The sequence below is a fragment of the Pipistrellus hanaki genome (genome assembly GCF_964339955.1).
Source record: "Pipistrellus hanaki genome assembly, chromosome: 2".
NCBI classification, from domain to species: Eukaryota; Metazoa; Chordata; class Mammalia; order Chiroptera; family Vespertilionidae; genus Pipistrellus; species Pipistrellus hanaki.
This window is the reverse complement of record NC_140504.1, coordinates 197,869,726-197,882,159: the sequence shown is the minus strand read 5'-3', so window position 1 is coordinate 197,882,159 and position 12,434 is coordinate 197,869,726. Positions and strand designations below refer to the sequence as shown.

Sequence of the window (12,434 nt, the reverse complement as noted above, 5' to 3'; positions counted from 1 at the left end):
CCCAGTCCCGCACCCGCTCACCTGGGCGTTGTAGATGGCATCCACCCAGCCCCGGCACAGGGCCTGCCCGCTGGCCTGGAAGGCGTAGGCCCCCACGGCGCTGTGGAACTCGTTGAGGTGGATGAGGAGGAAGGAGCCTGCTCGGGAAGGGCTCGGGTCAGGGCCAGCGCAGACGGCTGCCGCCGGCCCGGCACAGCCCCGGCCCGGGGGTGGGGTGGGGGGGGCGGGCTCCTCACCAGGGTCCCGCAGCTCCCGGCACACGATCTTGTCCACCAGCAGCGGCGGCCTGATGACCTTGGTCCTCTCGGCCTTCTTCACCGCCTTGGTCACCAAGAGCAGGTCCGTGAAGAGGAAGCAGTACACGTCCATCTGAGGGTGGGCAGCAGGAGGCCAGGGGTCAGAGCCAGGGTCCCGGGGCCTCAGGCAGGGACCCTCCGCCTGTCCGCTGCAGTGCCCTCTCCTGGGGGCACTCAGACTTTGTCAGACACCTGCCCTGCCTGACACCCATGAACATGAGAGCAGAATTAAAAGGGAGAGCAAGCGCTTGCTCAGTGGTCGGCAAACCGCGGCTGGCGAGCCACATCCAGCTCTCGAGCCTCAATTTGCCGCGCTGTTGACTAATGAGTTTGCCGACCACTGCTAGACTAAATGTTACTGTGTAGTTGGAAGCTGGGAGGATTAGGAAATTTATATTGTGTGCAAAGAGGTAAAGGGTAGTTGGTATATGACAATGGTCGGCAAACTCATTAGTCAACAAAGCGACAAACCATGGCTCCAGAGCCGCATGTGGCTCGCCAGCCGCGGTTTGCCGACCACTGCCCTAGCTGGTTTGGCCCAGTGGATACAGCGTCAGTTTGCGGACTAAAGGGTCCCGGGTTCGATTCCAGCCAAGAGCACATGCCCAGGTTGTGGGCTAGGTCCCCAGTGGGGGGTGTACAGGGGGCAGTCTATTGCTGATTCTCTCTCATCATTGATGTTTCTACCCCCTCTCCCTTCCTCTCTGAAGTCAATTGAAAAAAAGGAAGAACAAGATGACTTTCTTCCATTGAGCTATAGGCTTGTGACTTATTTAAATTAAAACTTGATATTAAAGAGGAAAGGGAAGTAAATTTTATTTTATTTTTAATGTATTCTTATTGGTTTCAGAGAGGGAGGGAGAGAGAGAGAGAGAGAGAAACATCAATGAGAGTGGATCATTGCTTGGCTGCCTCCTGCACGCCCTCTACTGGGGATGGAGCCCGCATGTGCCCTGACCAGAGTCGACCGGAATCCTCAGCACACAGGCCGGCATTCCGTCCACTGGGAGGTAACTTTAAAACCCTGAGTTGCAGGCTCCGGCTACATGAGGCATGACAGATTCCTAGCTCAGTGCAAGGGTCTGTTCCCGGCCTGCTGATACAGTGTGCCCCTCCCGCCCCCCAGCAACCACATGGCACCCAGTGGGCGAGACCCGCACCCACGGGCTGTGGCCACGCTGCTGAGTTTGTAAAGCGCAAACTGCAGGCAGATGGTCATCCCTCAGGGACCACAAGGTCACTAGTTGTTGAATCGCCGCCCACCTGACTGGGCAGCTGAGACCCACTGGCTCCGCCCAGGAGGTGCCCGGGAAGGGGTGGTCCAGGCCTGCAGGGCCAGGGGGGCGGGGCAGGGGCGCTGCCCACGGGGCGGCCCCTAGAGTCACCTTGCTGTCCTTTCCCTCCTTCATCCGCAGGCTGCCCTCCATCAGCAGCTGCCGCGTCTCCTCCGGGGAGGCGCCCGGGATGGGCGCCGTCAGGTCCAGGTGCAGGAACTCCTTCAGGAGCTGCGGGGAGGGCGCAGGTGCGGGGTCAGGGCTGGCCGCCCAGCTCAGCCAGGAGTCCCCGCGCCAGACTCCCTCCGGCACAGCCCTCCTGCCGGTCTGGCCCCTCCTCCCCCCAGCAAGGCCAGGCCGCCCACCTTGTCCACCTCGTCGTTGCTGCCCTCCACCGCCTCGTAGGCGTCGATGCGGCTCACCACGGCCGCCAGCCGCTGCCGCTCCTGCCGCTGCCGCATGCACGCGTTCACGTGGTGGATGAAGCGCTCCACGGAGCCGATCTGGGGGCGGACAGGGGCTGGCTCAGGCCCGGGGTCCCGGAGAGGCCCGGCCGCCGAGGGACCCGCGCCGCCCTGGTTACCATGGTGACGACGGCCTCCTTGGCGCGCGGCTCGTCCGTCTTGCGCAGCACGGACTTGAGCAGCAGCGGGTACTTGGTGAGCCGCTGGTGGGGCTTGGCCAGCATGTCGCTCAGCTTCAGCCGCTGGCACTGCTGGTGCTTCTCAGCCCACTGCGGCGGGAGGGGAGGGGCTCAGGCCAGGCCCCGCCCCCAGTGCACAGACCCCGCCCCTGTTCCCAGGCCCCACCCTGATCCACAGGCCCCGCCCCGGGCTCACAGGCCCCACCCCTGTTCTCAGGCCCCACCCTGACCCACAGACCCCGCCCTGACCCACAGACCCCGCCCCTGTTCCCAGGCCCCACCCTGACCCACAGGCCCCGCCCCGGGCTCACAGGCCCCGCCTCCGATGCCCAGGCCCCGCCCCCGTCAGCTCCGGCGCCCCCGCAGCCACGGTGGCCCCCGCGGCCCGGCCCCCGGCCCCCTCACCGTCACGTAGGCCCGGAAAAGGTCGCTGTCGCGCAGCAGGCCGCGCATGTACTCCATGCAGCCCTCCTCCTCCATGCAGTACCGGATGTAGGGCTTGAAGAGGGAGCCGAACTGGCGCCGGAGGAACAGCACCGGTTACCGGACGCCCCAGCGGGCCGGGCCCCCCACCAGCTCTCCCTTATGCTCTTCCGCGGCCACCCCGCAGGTGACACGCCTGTCACCCCCCTCTTTCCATTCGACAAGACAGCCCCTCGGCGGGCGTGACCCCCTCGGCCGGGCAGCGAGGGCAGCCGGCCAGGCGGGGCCGAACTCGGGCGACCGACTGGGAATTCTTCGCCTCTGACCACCAGGAACCAGGCGGGGCCCCTGTCCCAGGAGGTGGGGTGATGAGCCGATGAGACCGGCGCCCCCGCCCTGCTGCCGCGTCTCCCGCTTCACCCCCCGGGCGGGCTGGGTCCGCACCAGCTTGAAGCCTTTGAGGAGGTCTCCGGGCTGCAGCAGCGCCCGCGTGCGCCGCGCCTTCTCCACCATCGGCGCCATCACGCTGCCCCACAGCCCGCGGTGCAGGCGCGCGATCTCGGGGACATTGCTGAACAGGCGCTCCGCCTCCACCTGCGGGCGGGAGGTGCGCTCGGCCCCGCCCCCGGCCCCGGCCCCGCCCCCGGCCTCCCGGCCCCGCCCCCGGCCTCCCGGCCCCGCCCCCAGCCTCCCGGCCCCGCCCCCGGCCTCCCGGCCCCGCCCCCAGCCTCCCGGCCCCGCCCCCAGCCCGCTGCCCCGCCCCGAGCCCGCCTGGGTTCATCCTCCCCCTTTCCTCACCCTCCTCCATCCCCGCCTTCCGAAGCCACGCCCCACGCTTCACCTTCTCCACCCTCTTCCAGCCCCGCTCCCCCACCTCCACCCCTGCTTAAGCCCCTCCCCCGACACTCCCCCATCCTATCCCCGCCCCAGGCCCGGCCTACCTCACACAGCAGCCCCGCCTCTTGCAGGTTCAGGAGGCAGCACAGGAACAGCTGTGGGGGTATGGGCGCTGCAGCTTGGGGGTGCCAGTCCCGACTCCCCACCCAGATTCTTAGGCTCCCCTCGCCCCCTCACGCTTCCCAGGAGGCTCTGAGGCACCCAGGGACAGAGGGTTCACCTTTTCAGAAAACGCCCAAACCCCATGGCCCGCTGGAGGGTCGCCCGGTCCAGGCTCCACTCTGCCCTGGCTCAGCCTCCGAGTGTCCGCTCAGAGGGGGCCTTCCTGAACCCCCAAGCCCAGGCCAGGTGCTCCCCCCAGATCAACGTCCTCACACACACACACATTCCCCAGTGCCTGCCCACTCTGCCTCCCGGCCAGTGCGGTAGCTGGGCCCTGGCACAGCAGGGGTCAGGAGTGGCCGTTGACGGAGTGAACCAGGCATGAGGCCGTGTTCGCTCTGCTCCGCCCACTAACCCACCCGGAACCCCCGCTTTGTGGCCTGGCAACTACCCCCTCTGCACAGGCCCTAACTCTGCGGGGGGGGGGGGGGGGGCAAAGGGAGCAGGTGGGTGCCCTGGGCCGGGAGCCGCTCACGTTAGTGATCACCCGCAGCTTCTTGATGTAGGAAACCTCCGTGTGCAGCAGCTCCCACACCGCCTCCTGCTGGTGGCACTGCCTCCGGGTCAGCTTCTGTGGGAAGGCAGGGTCAGCCAGGGAGCGGGAGGGAAGCAACCTAGATTGTAACCTCCCCCCCCCCCCATAGAGACCCAGGGGTCCCCCAAGTTCCGGGCCCTGCTCTGTCTACCACTAAGACATCTAAACGGCACCCGTAATCTCACTTTGCCTCAGTCTCCCCAAAGCGGGTCAGTGATGACAACAGCTCCACAGGGCTGTCCTGGGAACAGGCTGCCGCGGGCGCTCAGAGGGCCCCTCGACGTGGGGGGGTCGTGTTGTCCTTCCCCCAGAAGAGGGAGCAGGGGAGGCTGTGGGGGCACCCACCTCATGCCCATCGATGAGGTCCCGCCAGCTGTCCTCCAGCCACAGGCAGGCATCGTCCTCCTCCTCTTCCTCGTCCCCCTCCTCCTCCCAGGAGTCGTGGTCGAAGCGCAGGCGCCGGGGCAGCCGGGGCAGCCCGAAGAGGGCGTAGGCGTGCAGCTTGCCCTCCAGCTGCTCCATCTTGTCCACCTCCTGGCAGGAGACCGGCGTCAGGGTCAGGGTCAGGGTCAGGGTCAGGGCCCGGCGCTGCCCCGCCCCGGCCCCCGGGCCCACGTACCCGGCCGAAGACGCTGGCACTGGGGCCCGAGCTGAAGAAGCCGCTGAAGCGGCTGGCGGCCCGGTTCTTCCAGCTGTCGCCGCCGCCGCCGGTGGGCAGAGAGCAGCTGGAGGGCGCGGGGGGCTCCTGCCCCGGGAGGCTCGCCTCGCCCAGGAACTCCGACATGTTCTTGCGGCGGCGGCCGGGGGCCTGGCCAGGGATGGGGGTCACGGCCAGCCCTGCCCTGGCCCCCACAGCCCCGCCCCGTGGGGGTCTCCAGGACCGTGGGCCAGGCCGGGACCGGGGGGGTCTCTGCAGGACGTGCTCTGGGGGCGGGAAGATCCAGACACAGACGCACCTGGACCCCCAGCCTCCCAGCCACAGCGCAGAGCCGGCCGGGGGGAGAGTCACACTCAGTGCACTTAGGAGGATCCACCACACACACACACACACACACACGTACATACACGTACACACACACACGTATACACATGCACACACAGTGTCACACAATGTCTGCTTATACACCCACATGCACACACGCACACATATGTACAACACCTGCTTGTACACACACACACACACACACACACACACACTCGCTGGGCACAGGCACATCCAAAAAGGGCCCCGTTTTCCGAAGGGGAGATAAAGCCCCAAGAAGGCGCAGTGAGGGCCCCGCCGACCTCCGCAGGCCCTTCCCCGCCCCCCCCCCCCCCCCCGGGTCCTGCCCCGCCCCCTCACCAGGATGTCCAGGCTCTCCCGGCGGCTCTGGGGGTCGGCGCGCTCCGGGCCCGGGGGCCCGGCTCCGGCTGGCCGCAGGATGGGCAGACTCAGGGACTTGGCGTCCTTCACGCCCTGCTCCACCTTCCCCTCGTCCCCCGGCTTGGCTGGGGCGGCATGGGGGGCAAGGAGAGGTCCTCAACGCCCAGGTCTGGCGGGAGAGGGGGCGCGGGTCCTCTCTCCCCCCAGGATCCAAACCCAGCCGCGGCCCGCCCGGAGGCCCCGCCCTCACCGCCCGGACACCTGTATGGTAATGAGCTGCTCGGGGCGCTGCCAAGGGGAACCTGAGCCCGGGGGGGAGCGCCCCCTCCGGGAGGCCCGGCCCCTCTCCACCCGCCAGCTGCTCACCTTTGACCCGCAGGTAGTGCCCCCCGAACCTGTAGGCCTCGAAGGTGAGGGACAGGGGCGTGTTGGACTGGTCCAGGTAGATGTCCACTTTGCCCAGCGCGATGCCCTTCCTCTCAAAGATGGGCAGCAGCACCTCCCTGCGCGGACGGAGCGTCTGTTCGGGGGCGGTCCACCCCACCCTCCCCAGCTCCACCGCCTTCCCGGCGGAAAAGGGAGCACCACGGAGCCTCACACAGCACACGGACACACAGGTGTGTGCACACCCCCACACACCCCAGAGGTGTGTCCCGCGCATCAGGGTGGACCCTGGGCCACGCACACGGGCTAGGACTGCTCACACAGGTGCAGGGCCTGGCACACCCCAGGGGCGGGCCTTCCCACACGTGAGGGCCATGCTCACAGGTCACTCACCACACAGACACACACAGGCATCTGTGCAGGAGCCCGCCCCGGCCCCCGGCCCCCGGCCCGCCAGGCCCTACCCCAGGGACTTCTTCTTCACGGCCGGCACGATCTCCGTCTCGATGTCCACGTTCAGGTCAAACTTCAGGGTGAAGCACTCCTTGCTCGGGTCCTGAGAGGACGTGGGTCTCGGCTTCTGTGGCCCCTCTCCCTGCCCTCCCCGCCCCGGGATCTAGAAGGGGACCCCCAGCAGGGGAGTGACTGCAGGGAGGCCCCAGCCACCTGTGTCCCAGGGAGGCCGCCAAGTCCCCGAGACCGAGGGAGGCGCTCCCCCAGCATCCCCGCCTCCTGGCTAAGGCGGGCCGCGCTGGGCCACGGGACAGGTGGTGAGGGAGGGACGCCCTGGGCCCACCCCCGGCCCCGGAGCTCAGAGCAGACGGGCCCGAGCCTGCCGGGCCTCCTGCCAGCGGCCCCTTACATCGGTGTGTCTCCTCCTGGCCTTCTTCTTGGAGAGTTTCAGGCCTGAGCTCTTCCGGTCCCTGCAGGGAAGCCAGGGGGACAGAGGTTGGAAGCACGGTGGGTCCTCACCAGGATGTGTTGTGAGTGGGCCCTGGCTGCCTACCCACACTTCCACAAACACCCCCACTGACCAAGGAACGCAGGTGCCCTCAGGCCGGCTAGGGCCCAGGAGGGGCTGTGCGCCCTCTGGCGGCCACCACAGGAATCACACCCAGGGGCACTTCGCCAGGTGAAGCCTGCAGGCTGGCCCAGGCCAGGTGGCCTCCTCCAGCCATCAGGCAGCGGCAGACAGGGAGGGGTCTCCGGCCAGCCCCTGGGAAGCGGGAAGCCGCTGGTCCCTGGATCTTTGATCTGAGACCCAGCCTTGGGACCCCGCGGCGTCTTCTCGCCCCCCTTCCCCTCACCTACCCTTTGCCATCCACGGAGCTCTCCTCCTCCTCCTCCAGGTCCACGGCAGGGCTGGTGCGCGGGGGGCATGACCGCGTGGACACGTTCCGGGCCAGGACAGAGCCTTCAGGGTAAAACGGAGCGGGTTGTGCCCTGGCTGGTTTGGCTCAGCGGACAGAGCGTAGGCCTGGGGACTGAAGGGTCCCGGGTTCGATTCCGGTGAAGGGCCCGGTCCCCAGTGGGGGGCGTGCAGGAGGCAGCCTATCAGTGATTCTCATCGTGGATGTTTCAATCTCTCTCCCCCTCTTCCTTCCTCTCTGAAATCAATAAAAATTATATTTAAAAAGCAAAACAAAAACAACACTGCCACCACTGGCCCTGTGGCCGGCTAGCTGGGCCCCTTGGTTCAGTGAGGAGAGGCGCTCAGTCACTGCTTAGCACCTGGTCTCCCCGGTTCCCCTGAGAGGACACTGTAGGGGACGCCCCTCTCAACACAAAGCCACCTGCTGCCTCAGTTTACCCTTCTATGAAATCAGGATGAGGAAGCCAGCCTCCGGGGTTACTGCAGGAAGGGCCCAAGGCCCAGGGCTCTTTCTCTCAGGCCTCCCCGCCCCCACCCCGCGGCCAAACCCGGAGTCCCAGGCGGCCTGGCACAGGGGCAGTCTTTTTGGGCCTCTGACCGGCTGAGGAGGAGACAAAGGGCTGCGCCCAGCACAGCCAGTTGGCTGTGGGCCCGGCCAGGTCCCTATTCAGCAGGAGGAGTTTCTTGTTTCCGGCTACAAGTTCCTCTGACCTGCTCTCCCCACCCCCGCAGGAAGCTTTGCCCTGAAGGCCCTGCCCGAGGACAGGAAGAGAGGGACCTTCTCCCGGGCCCCAGCCAGGCGCAGGGCAGCCCCTGGCAGAGACAGGCCTGCTCCCGAGATGGGCACAACCCCCAGCCCTTTCTCTTGTTCAAACACCTTGTAGGGCCAGGCCAGTGTGGCTCAGTGGTTGAGTGTTGACCTATAAACCAGGAGGTCACGGTTTGATTCCCGGTCGGAGCACAGGCCCTAGTTGTGGGCTTGATCCCCAGTGTGGGGCGTGCAGGAGGCAGCCCATCAAGGATTCTCTCTCATCATTGAGGTTTCTATCTCTCTCCCTCCCTCCCTCTGAAATCAACAAAAACATATTTTAATAAAAAAACAACTTGCGGAACAAAAGGGACTGAAACATACTTGTGTTTCATAATTTACAGTCAGCTCTCGTCCTTCTGACGGCCCTGCCAGGGTTCCCCCCGGTACCAGGACAGGGTGCCCCCAGAAGGGGGATGTGGGGCAACCCTGGGCACCGCAGGGCCAGGCTGGGCACCCCGGGCCGTACTCACCTTGGGGGGGCAGGTCGAAGCGGACGTGCCCGTCATAATGCATGGCGCTGTGGAACTTGCTGTCACAGGCCTGGCAGAGGTTGAGGGGCCCCCGGCGGTGCAGCTGCTGGCAGTCGGCGTGGTGGCATACCTGTGGGTGAGGGTGGAGGTGGGCTGTGGCCACTCGGAGGGAAGCGGGAAACCCCACGCCCTGCCCAGCAGCGCAGTGCCCAGGGGCAGACTTGGAGTGAGTACCCGGAAGGCGGGGGCAGCGGGGCCTCTTCCCGGGGCGCAGGCAGGAAGGACCCCCAGAAGCGAAGCTCAGGCTGCCGTTCGGTTGGGCAGCGCCATGTTTAATGGGTCCCGGGTTCGATTCCGACCAAGGGCACATGCTTGGGTTGCGGGCTCGATCCCCAGTAGGGGGTGTGCAGGAGGCAGCTGATCATTGATGTTTCAATCTCTCTATCCCTCTCACTTCCTCTCTAAAATCAATAAAAATAATTAAAAACAACAACAGCCCTAACTAGTTTGGCTCAGTGGATAGAGCATCGGCCTGGGGACTAAAGGGTCCCAGGTTCGATTCCGATCAAGGGCATGTACCTTGGTTGGGGGCACATCCCCAGTAGGGGGCGTGCAGGAGGCAGCTGATTGATGTTTCTCTCTCATTGATGTTTTTAGCTTTCTGTCCCTCTCCCTTCCTCTCTGTAAAAAATCAGTAAAATATAATTTAAAAAAAATAAAGAAGTGTGTCTTCAGGTGAGGATTTTTAAAAAACTGTTTTTAGAGAAGAAGTACCCATTACTTTTTTTTTTTGCCTGGGGGGTATCTTTTGTGACAGGTTTTTTTGTTGTTATTCTCACCCGAGGACACTTTCCGTTGGTTTTATAGAGACTGGACAGGAGCCAGGAGAGACAGACAGAGAGAAACACGGATGTGAGACACACAGACTGCCTCTCACCCGAGCCCCAACCAGGGCCGTGATCCAGCCTGCAAGTGAGGCGCGTGCCCTTGACCGACCAGATCGAACCTGGCGTCCTTCAGTCTGAAGGCTGACACTCTATCCACTGAGCTGAACTGGCCAGGGCCAAGCAGGGAGCCCCTCACAGGACAGCAAGGTCCCCAAATGGCCCGGCACATGGGTGAGCTGAGATCACGCTGTCTTCCAGGCAAATTGCCGAGGGGCAACCTTTCGGTGCACAGGACAACACTCCAACCACTGAGCCACCCCAGGCCAGGGCACAAGGCTCCAGATCCCAGGTTTTCACCACACTCCCCCCACCGCCACGGCCACGGCCACGGCCACGGCCACGGCCACGGCCACGGCCACTGCCTGGTGCCTGAGAGGGAGCGTGGAGCGGGAGGCTGCCGGGGTCCGCCGGGCCATGGGGACAAGAGGGAGTCGCTGCTTTGGCTCCAGCGTCCCTCACTCCTCCCAGGACAGAGGCATGGCTGGCAGGACGCTGGCTCCCGGGCCTCTGGCCCCAGGCAGGCGGCTGTGGCCATTCTGGCCCAGATCTCAAAGGCGGCCTTCAGCCCCCGCCCCCTCAGGCTCTGAGGTCGGGCTGAGGACTCCCTTCAACCACAGCAGCTGTCTATCTCCTTCTCCCCAAGGAAGCGGGAGAACCACCGGCTCGGCTCCATCCGCCTGCCACCTCGGGGCCGCGCCCACCTCGGGGCCCGCCCGCCACCTCGGGGCCCGCCCCCCACCTCGGGGCCCACCCCCCACCTCGGGGCCCGCCTGCCCACCTCGGGGCCCGCCCCCCACCTCGGGGGCCCACCTGCCCACCTCGGGCCCGCCTGCCCACCTCGGGGCCCACCCCCCATCTCGGGGCCCACCCCCCATCTCGGGGCCCGCCCCCCCACCTCGGGGCCCGCCCGCCCGCCCGCCACCTCGGGGTCCGCCTGTCACCTCGGGGCCTGCAGGGCGCGCTAACAGAGGGTCTGGCTTTGCCCCAGAGAATCCAGCGGAGGCACCGGCTCTGCTGAGCCCTCTCCCCGGGGGCCCACAGTCAGCAGCCGGCAGTCCTCTCGCCCCGAGTCCAGCCGGGCACAGGGGCCCCTCTGACCTGTCCGGGCCTCGGGCGATTTCCGACAGCTTCATTTGCTGGTGCCAGGCCTGCTCACCCTCCCCCCTCACCAATCCTCAGGGTCTCCCCAGAGCATGGGGCAGCCCCTTCCCCTGCTCTCAGACCGGTGCCCAGGCCCCTTCCTCTGCCCACCATTCCACCCTCTGCGAGCACGGGCGAGGGGCGGCAGGGCCCAAGGTTCCCAGGACTCAGCCCGGAGGGGAGAGCCCGGAGGCCACTGCCCGCAGACGGACCAGAACTTCGCCAACAGCGGGGAGGGGCCTTGGGGAAGCAGGTCAAGGCCGCTCCCTGGGGAGGGGGCTCCGGAAGTGCCCTCCTCCTCGCCGAGGGCGGCCGGCAGGAGTAAGGGGTGTGGCAGGCCGGGGCAGAGGCAGGAGGGGGTGTGAGGGGCAGGGCCTGGGCCCTGCGGGGTGCCCGGAGGCCGCCCAGACACAAAGGCCAGGCTGGGCAGCCCCCCTCCGCCTCCAGCCCTGCGATGGCGGGAGGGGGCACACGTCTCCCGGCCCAGCCCCCTCCCCCCGGTGATCCCCCCCTTCCCCCGGTGAGCCCCCCCTCCCCCGGTGATCCCCCCCTTCCCCCGGTGAGCCTCCCCTCCCCCGGTGAGCCCCCACTTCCCCGGTGGGCGCCTGGGCGGCTGCGGGCGCCCTCCGCCCTGGAGACGTTCTGGGCCCCCTGCCCCCGCCCCCCCGCGCCCCTACCTGGCCGTCCCGGCCGCGGGCGAGACCCCCGGCCCAGCAGGGCGCCGAGTCCGGGGAGGGCACCCCGGGGCCGGGCCTGGAGGCCGCGCGGCGCCCGGAGACGCCGGGCCCGGTGCCCATGGCGGCCGGAGGGAGCGGCTGTGCGGCCGGACAAAGCGCGGAGCCCGCTTCCTGCCATTGTGCGGCCGCCGCCGGGCGCTGGGACCCGGGGGACAGCGGGGGGCCGGGCGGGGAGCTGCCCGCCTGCCGTGTCCCGCCTCCCCCGTGCCCCCCCCCCGCCTGCACCCCAAGCCAAGCCCTCGGCTCAGGTCCCCCTAGGGCCCGCTTCTCCTGGTGGCAGAAGAGGGGGGGCCGGGACGGGGGCACATTCCCCTCCGGGGCTCAGACTCCGCGCCCTGTCCAGCCCCCGGACACCCCGCTCTGCGCTGACCTCCAGCTTCCAGCCTCACCCGGAGCCGGCGGGAGGGAGGAAGGTGGGGGGGCCAGAGGGAGACGGGTCAGGAAAACCCCAAGCCCAGCACGACTTTGCCCAGGGCCCTGCGGCTCCAGCGGGGTGCACCCTCGTGCCCCGCCGCCAGGGGGCGCACGTGGAGCCAGAGAAGCGCCACCAGGACAGGCTGGGGTCCCAGGCAGGGTGTCAAAGCGGGTTACCCTCCTCCCCAGGCGGAGGGGGCGGGCCTGTGGCCTCCATCCAGAGTGTGGGTTCACAGTGGCTGAGTCCAAGGCAGGGCCAGGATCCAGGCCAGGAAGGGCACTCCAGTCCCCGTGGAGCGAGGGAAACCTGCCATCACCAGCCCCCCACCCCTCAGACAGCTCCTCCCGGCCTGTTCCACCCGGACGGGGTGCGGCAGGCTGGCCTCTGAGCGTGGCCCCGGGAGGCAGCGGTGTCTTAGGGGCTGGGAGGCCCCAGGGGCTGCCTCCCACCCAGAGCCTCCGTCACGCTGTCCACACACAGGCAGACCTGAGCACTGAAGCCTGATCATGCACCCCCTTAAAATTCTCCAGTGGCGCCAAAACCAGTGTAGCTCAGTGGATAGAGC

The 12,434-nt window shown here is 67.1% G+C and overlaps 1 protein-coding gene across 10 annotated transcripts in view; it reads right to left on the bottom strand.

Annotated features, from left to right (window-relative positions):
- The window catches only part of PLEKHG5 (pleckstrin homology and RhoGEF domain containing G5), a gene marked incomplete at its 3' end in the record, with an annotated part of 43,862 nt that overhangs the window by 2,257 nt on the left and 29,171 nt on the right, over positions 1-12,434 (bottom strand). For 8 of the 10 annotated variants that reach the window (XM_084875737.1, XM_084875742.1, XM_084875735.1 and 5 more), the window contains 17 exons: positions 8,631-8,760; positions 7,289-7,391; positions 6,840-6,900; positions 6,442-6,533; positions 5,960-6,096; positions 5,573-5,718; positions 4,850-5,038; positions 4,576-4,764; positions 4,171-4,266; positions 3,578-3,628; positions 3,081-3,230; positions 2,619-2,729; positions 2,154-2,303; positions 1,936-2,073; positions 1,682-1,801; positions 237-369; positions 22-137 (listed from right to left, as the gene is read on the bottom strand). In XM_084875737.1, the coding sequence (XP_084731863.1) occupies positions 22-137; positions 237-369; positions 1,682-1,801; positions 1,936-2,073; positions 2,154-2,303; positions 2,619-2,729; positions 3,081-3,230; positions 3,578-3,628; positions 4,171-4,266; positions 4,576-4,764; positions 4,850-5,038; positions 5,573-5,718; positions 5,960-6,096; positions 6,442-6,533; positions 6,840-6,900; positions 7,289-7,391; positions 8,631-8,760 (2,112 nt within the window). Of the gene's footprint in view, positions 1-21; positions 138-236; positions 370-1,681; positions 1,802-1,935; positions 2,074-2,153; positions 2,304-2,618; positions 2,730-3,080; positions 3,231-3,577; positions 3,629-4,170; positions 4,267-4,575; positions 4,765-4,849; positions 5,039-5,572; positions 5,719-5,959; positions 6,097-6,441; positions 6,534-6,839; positions 6,901-7,288; positions 7,392-8,630; positions 8,761-11,394; positions 11,530-12,434 lie in introns of those variants that run through there. The other 2 variants (XM_084875738.1, XM_084875739.1) reach the window with 1 other exon arrangement.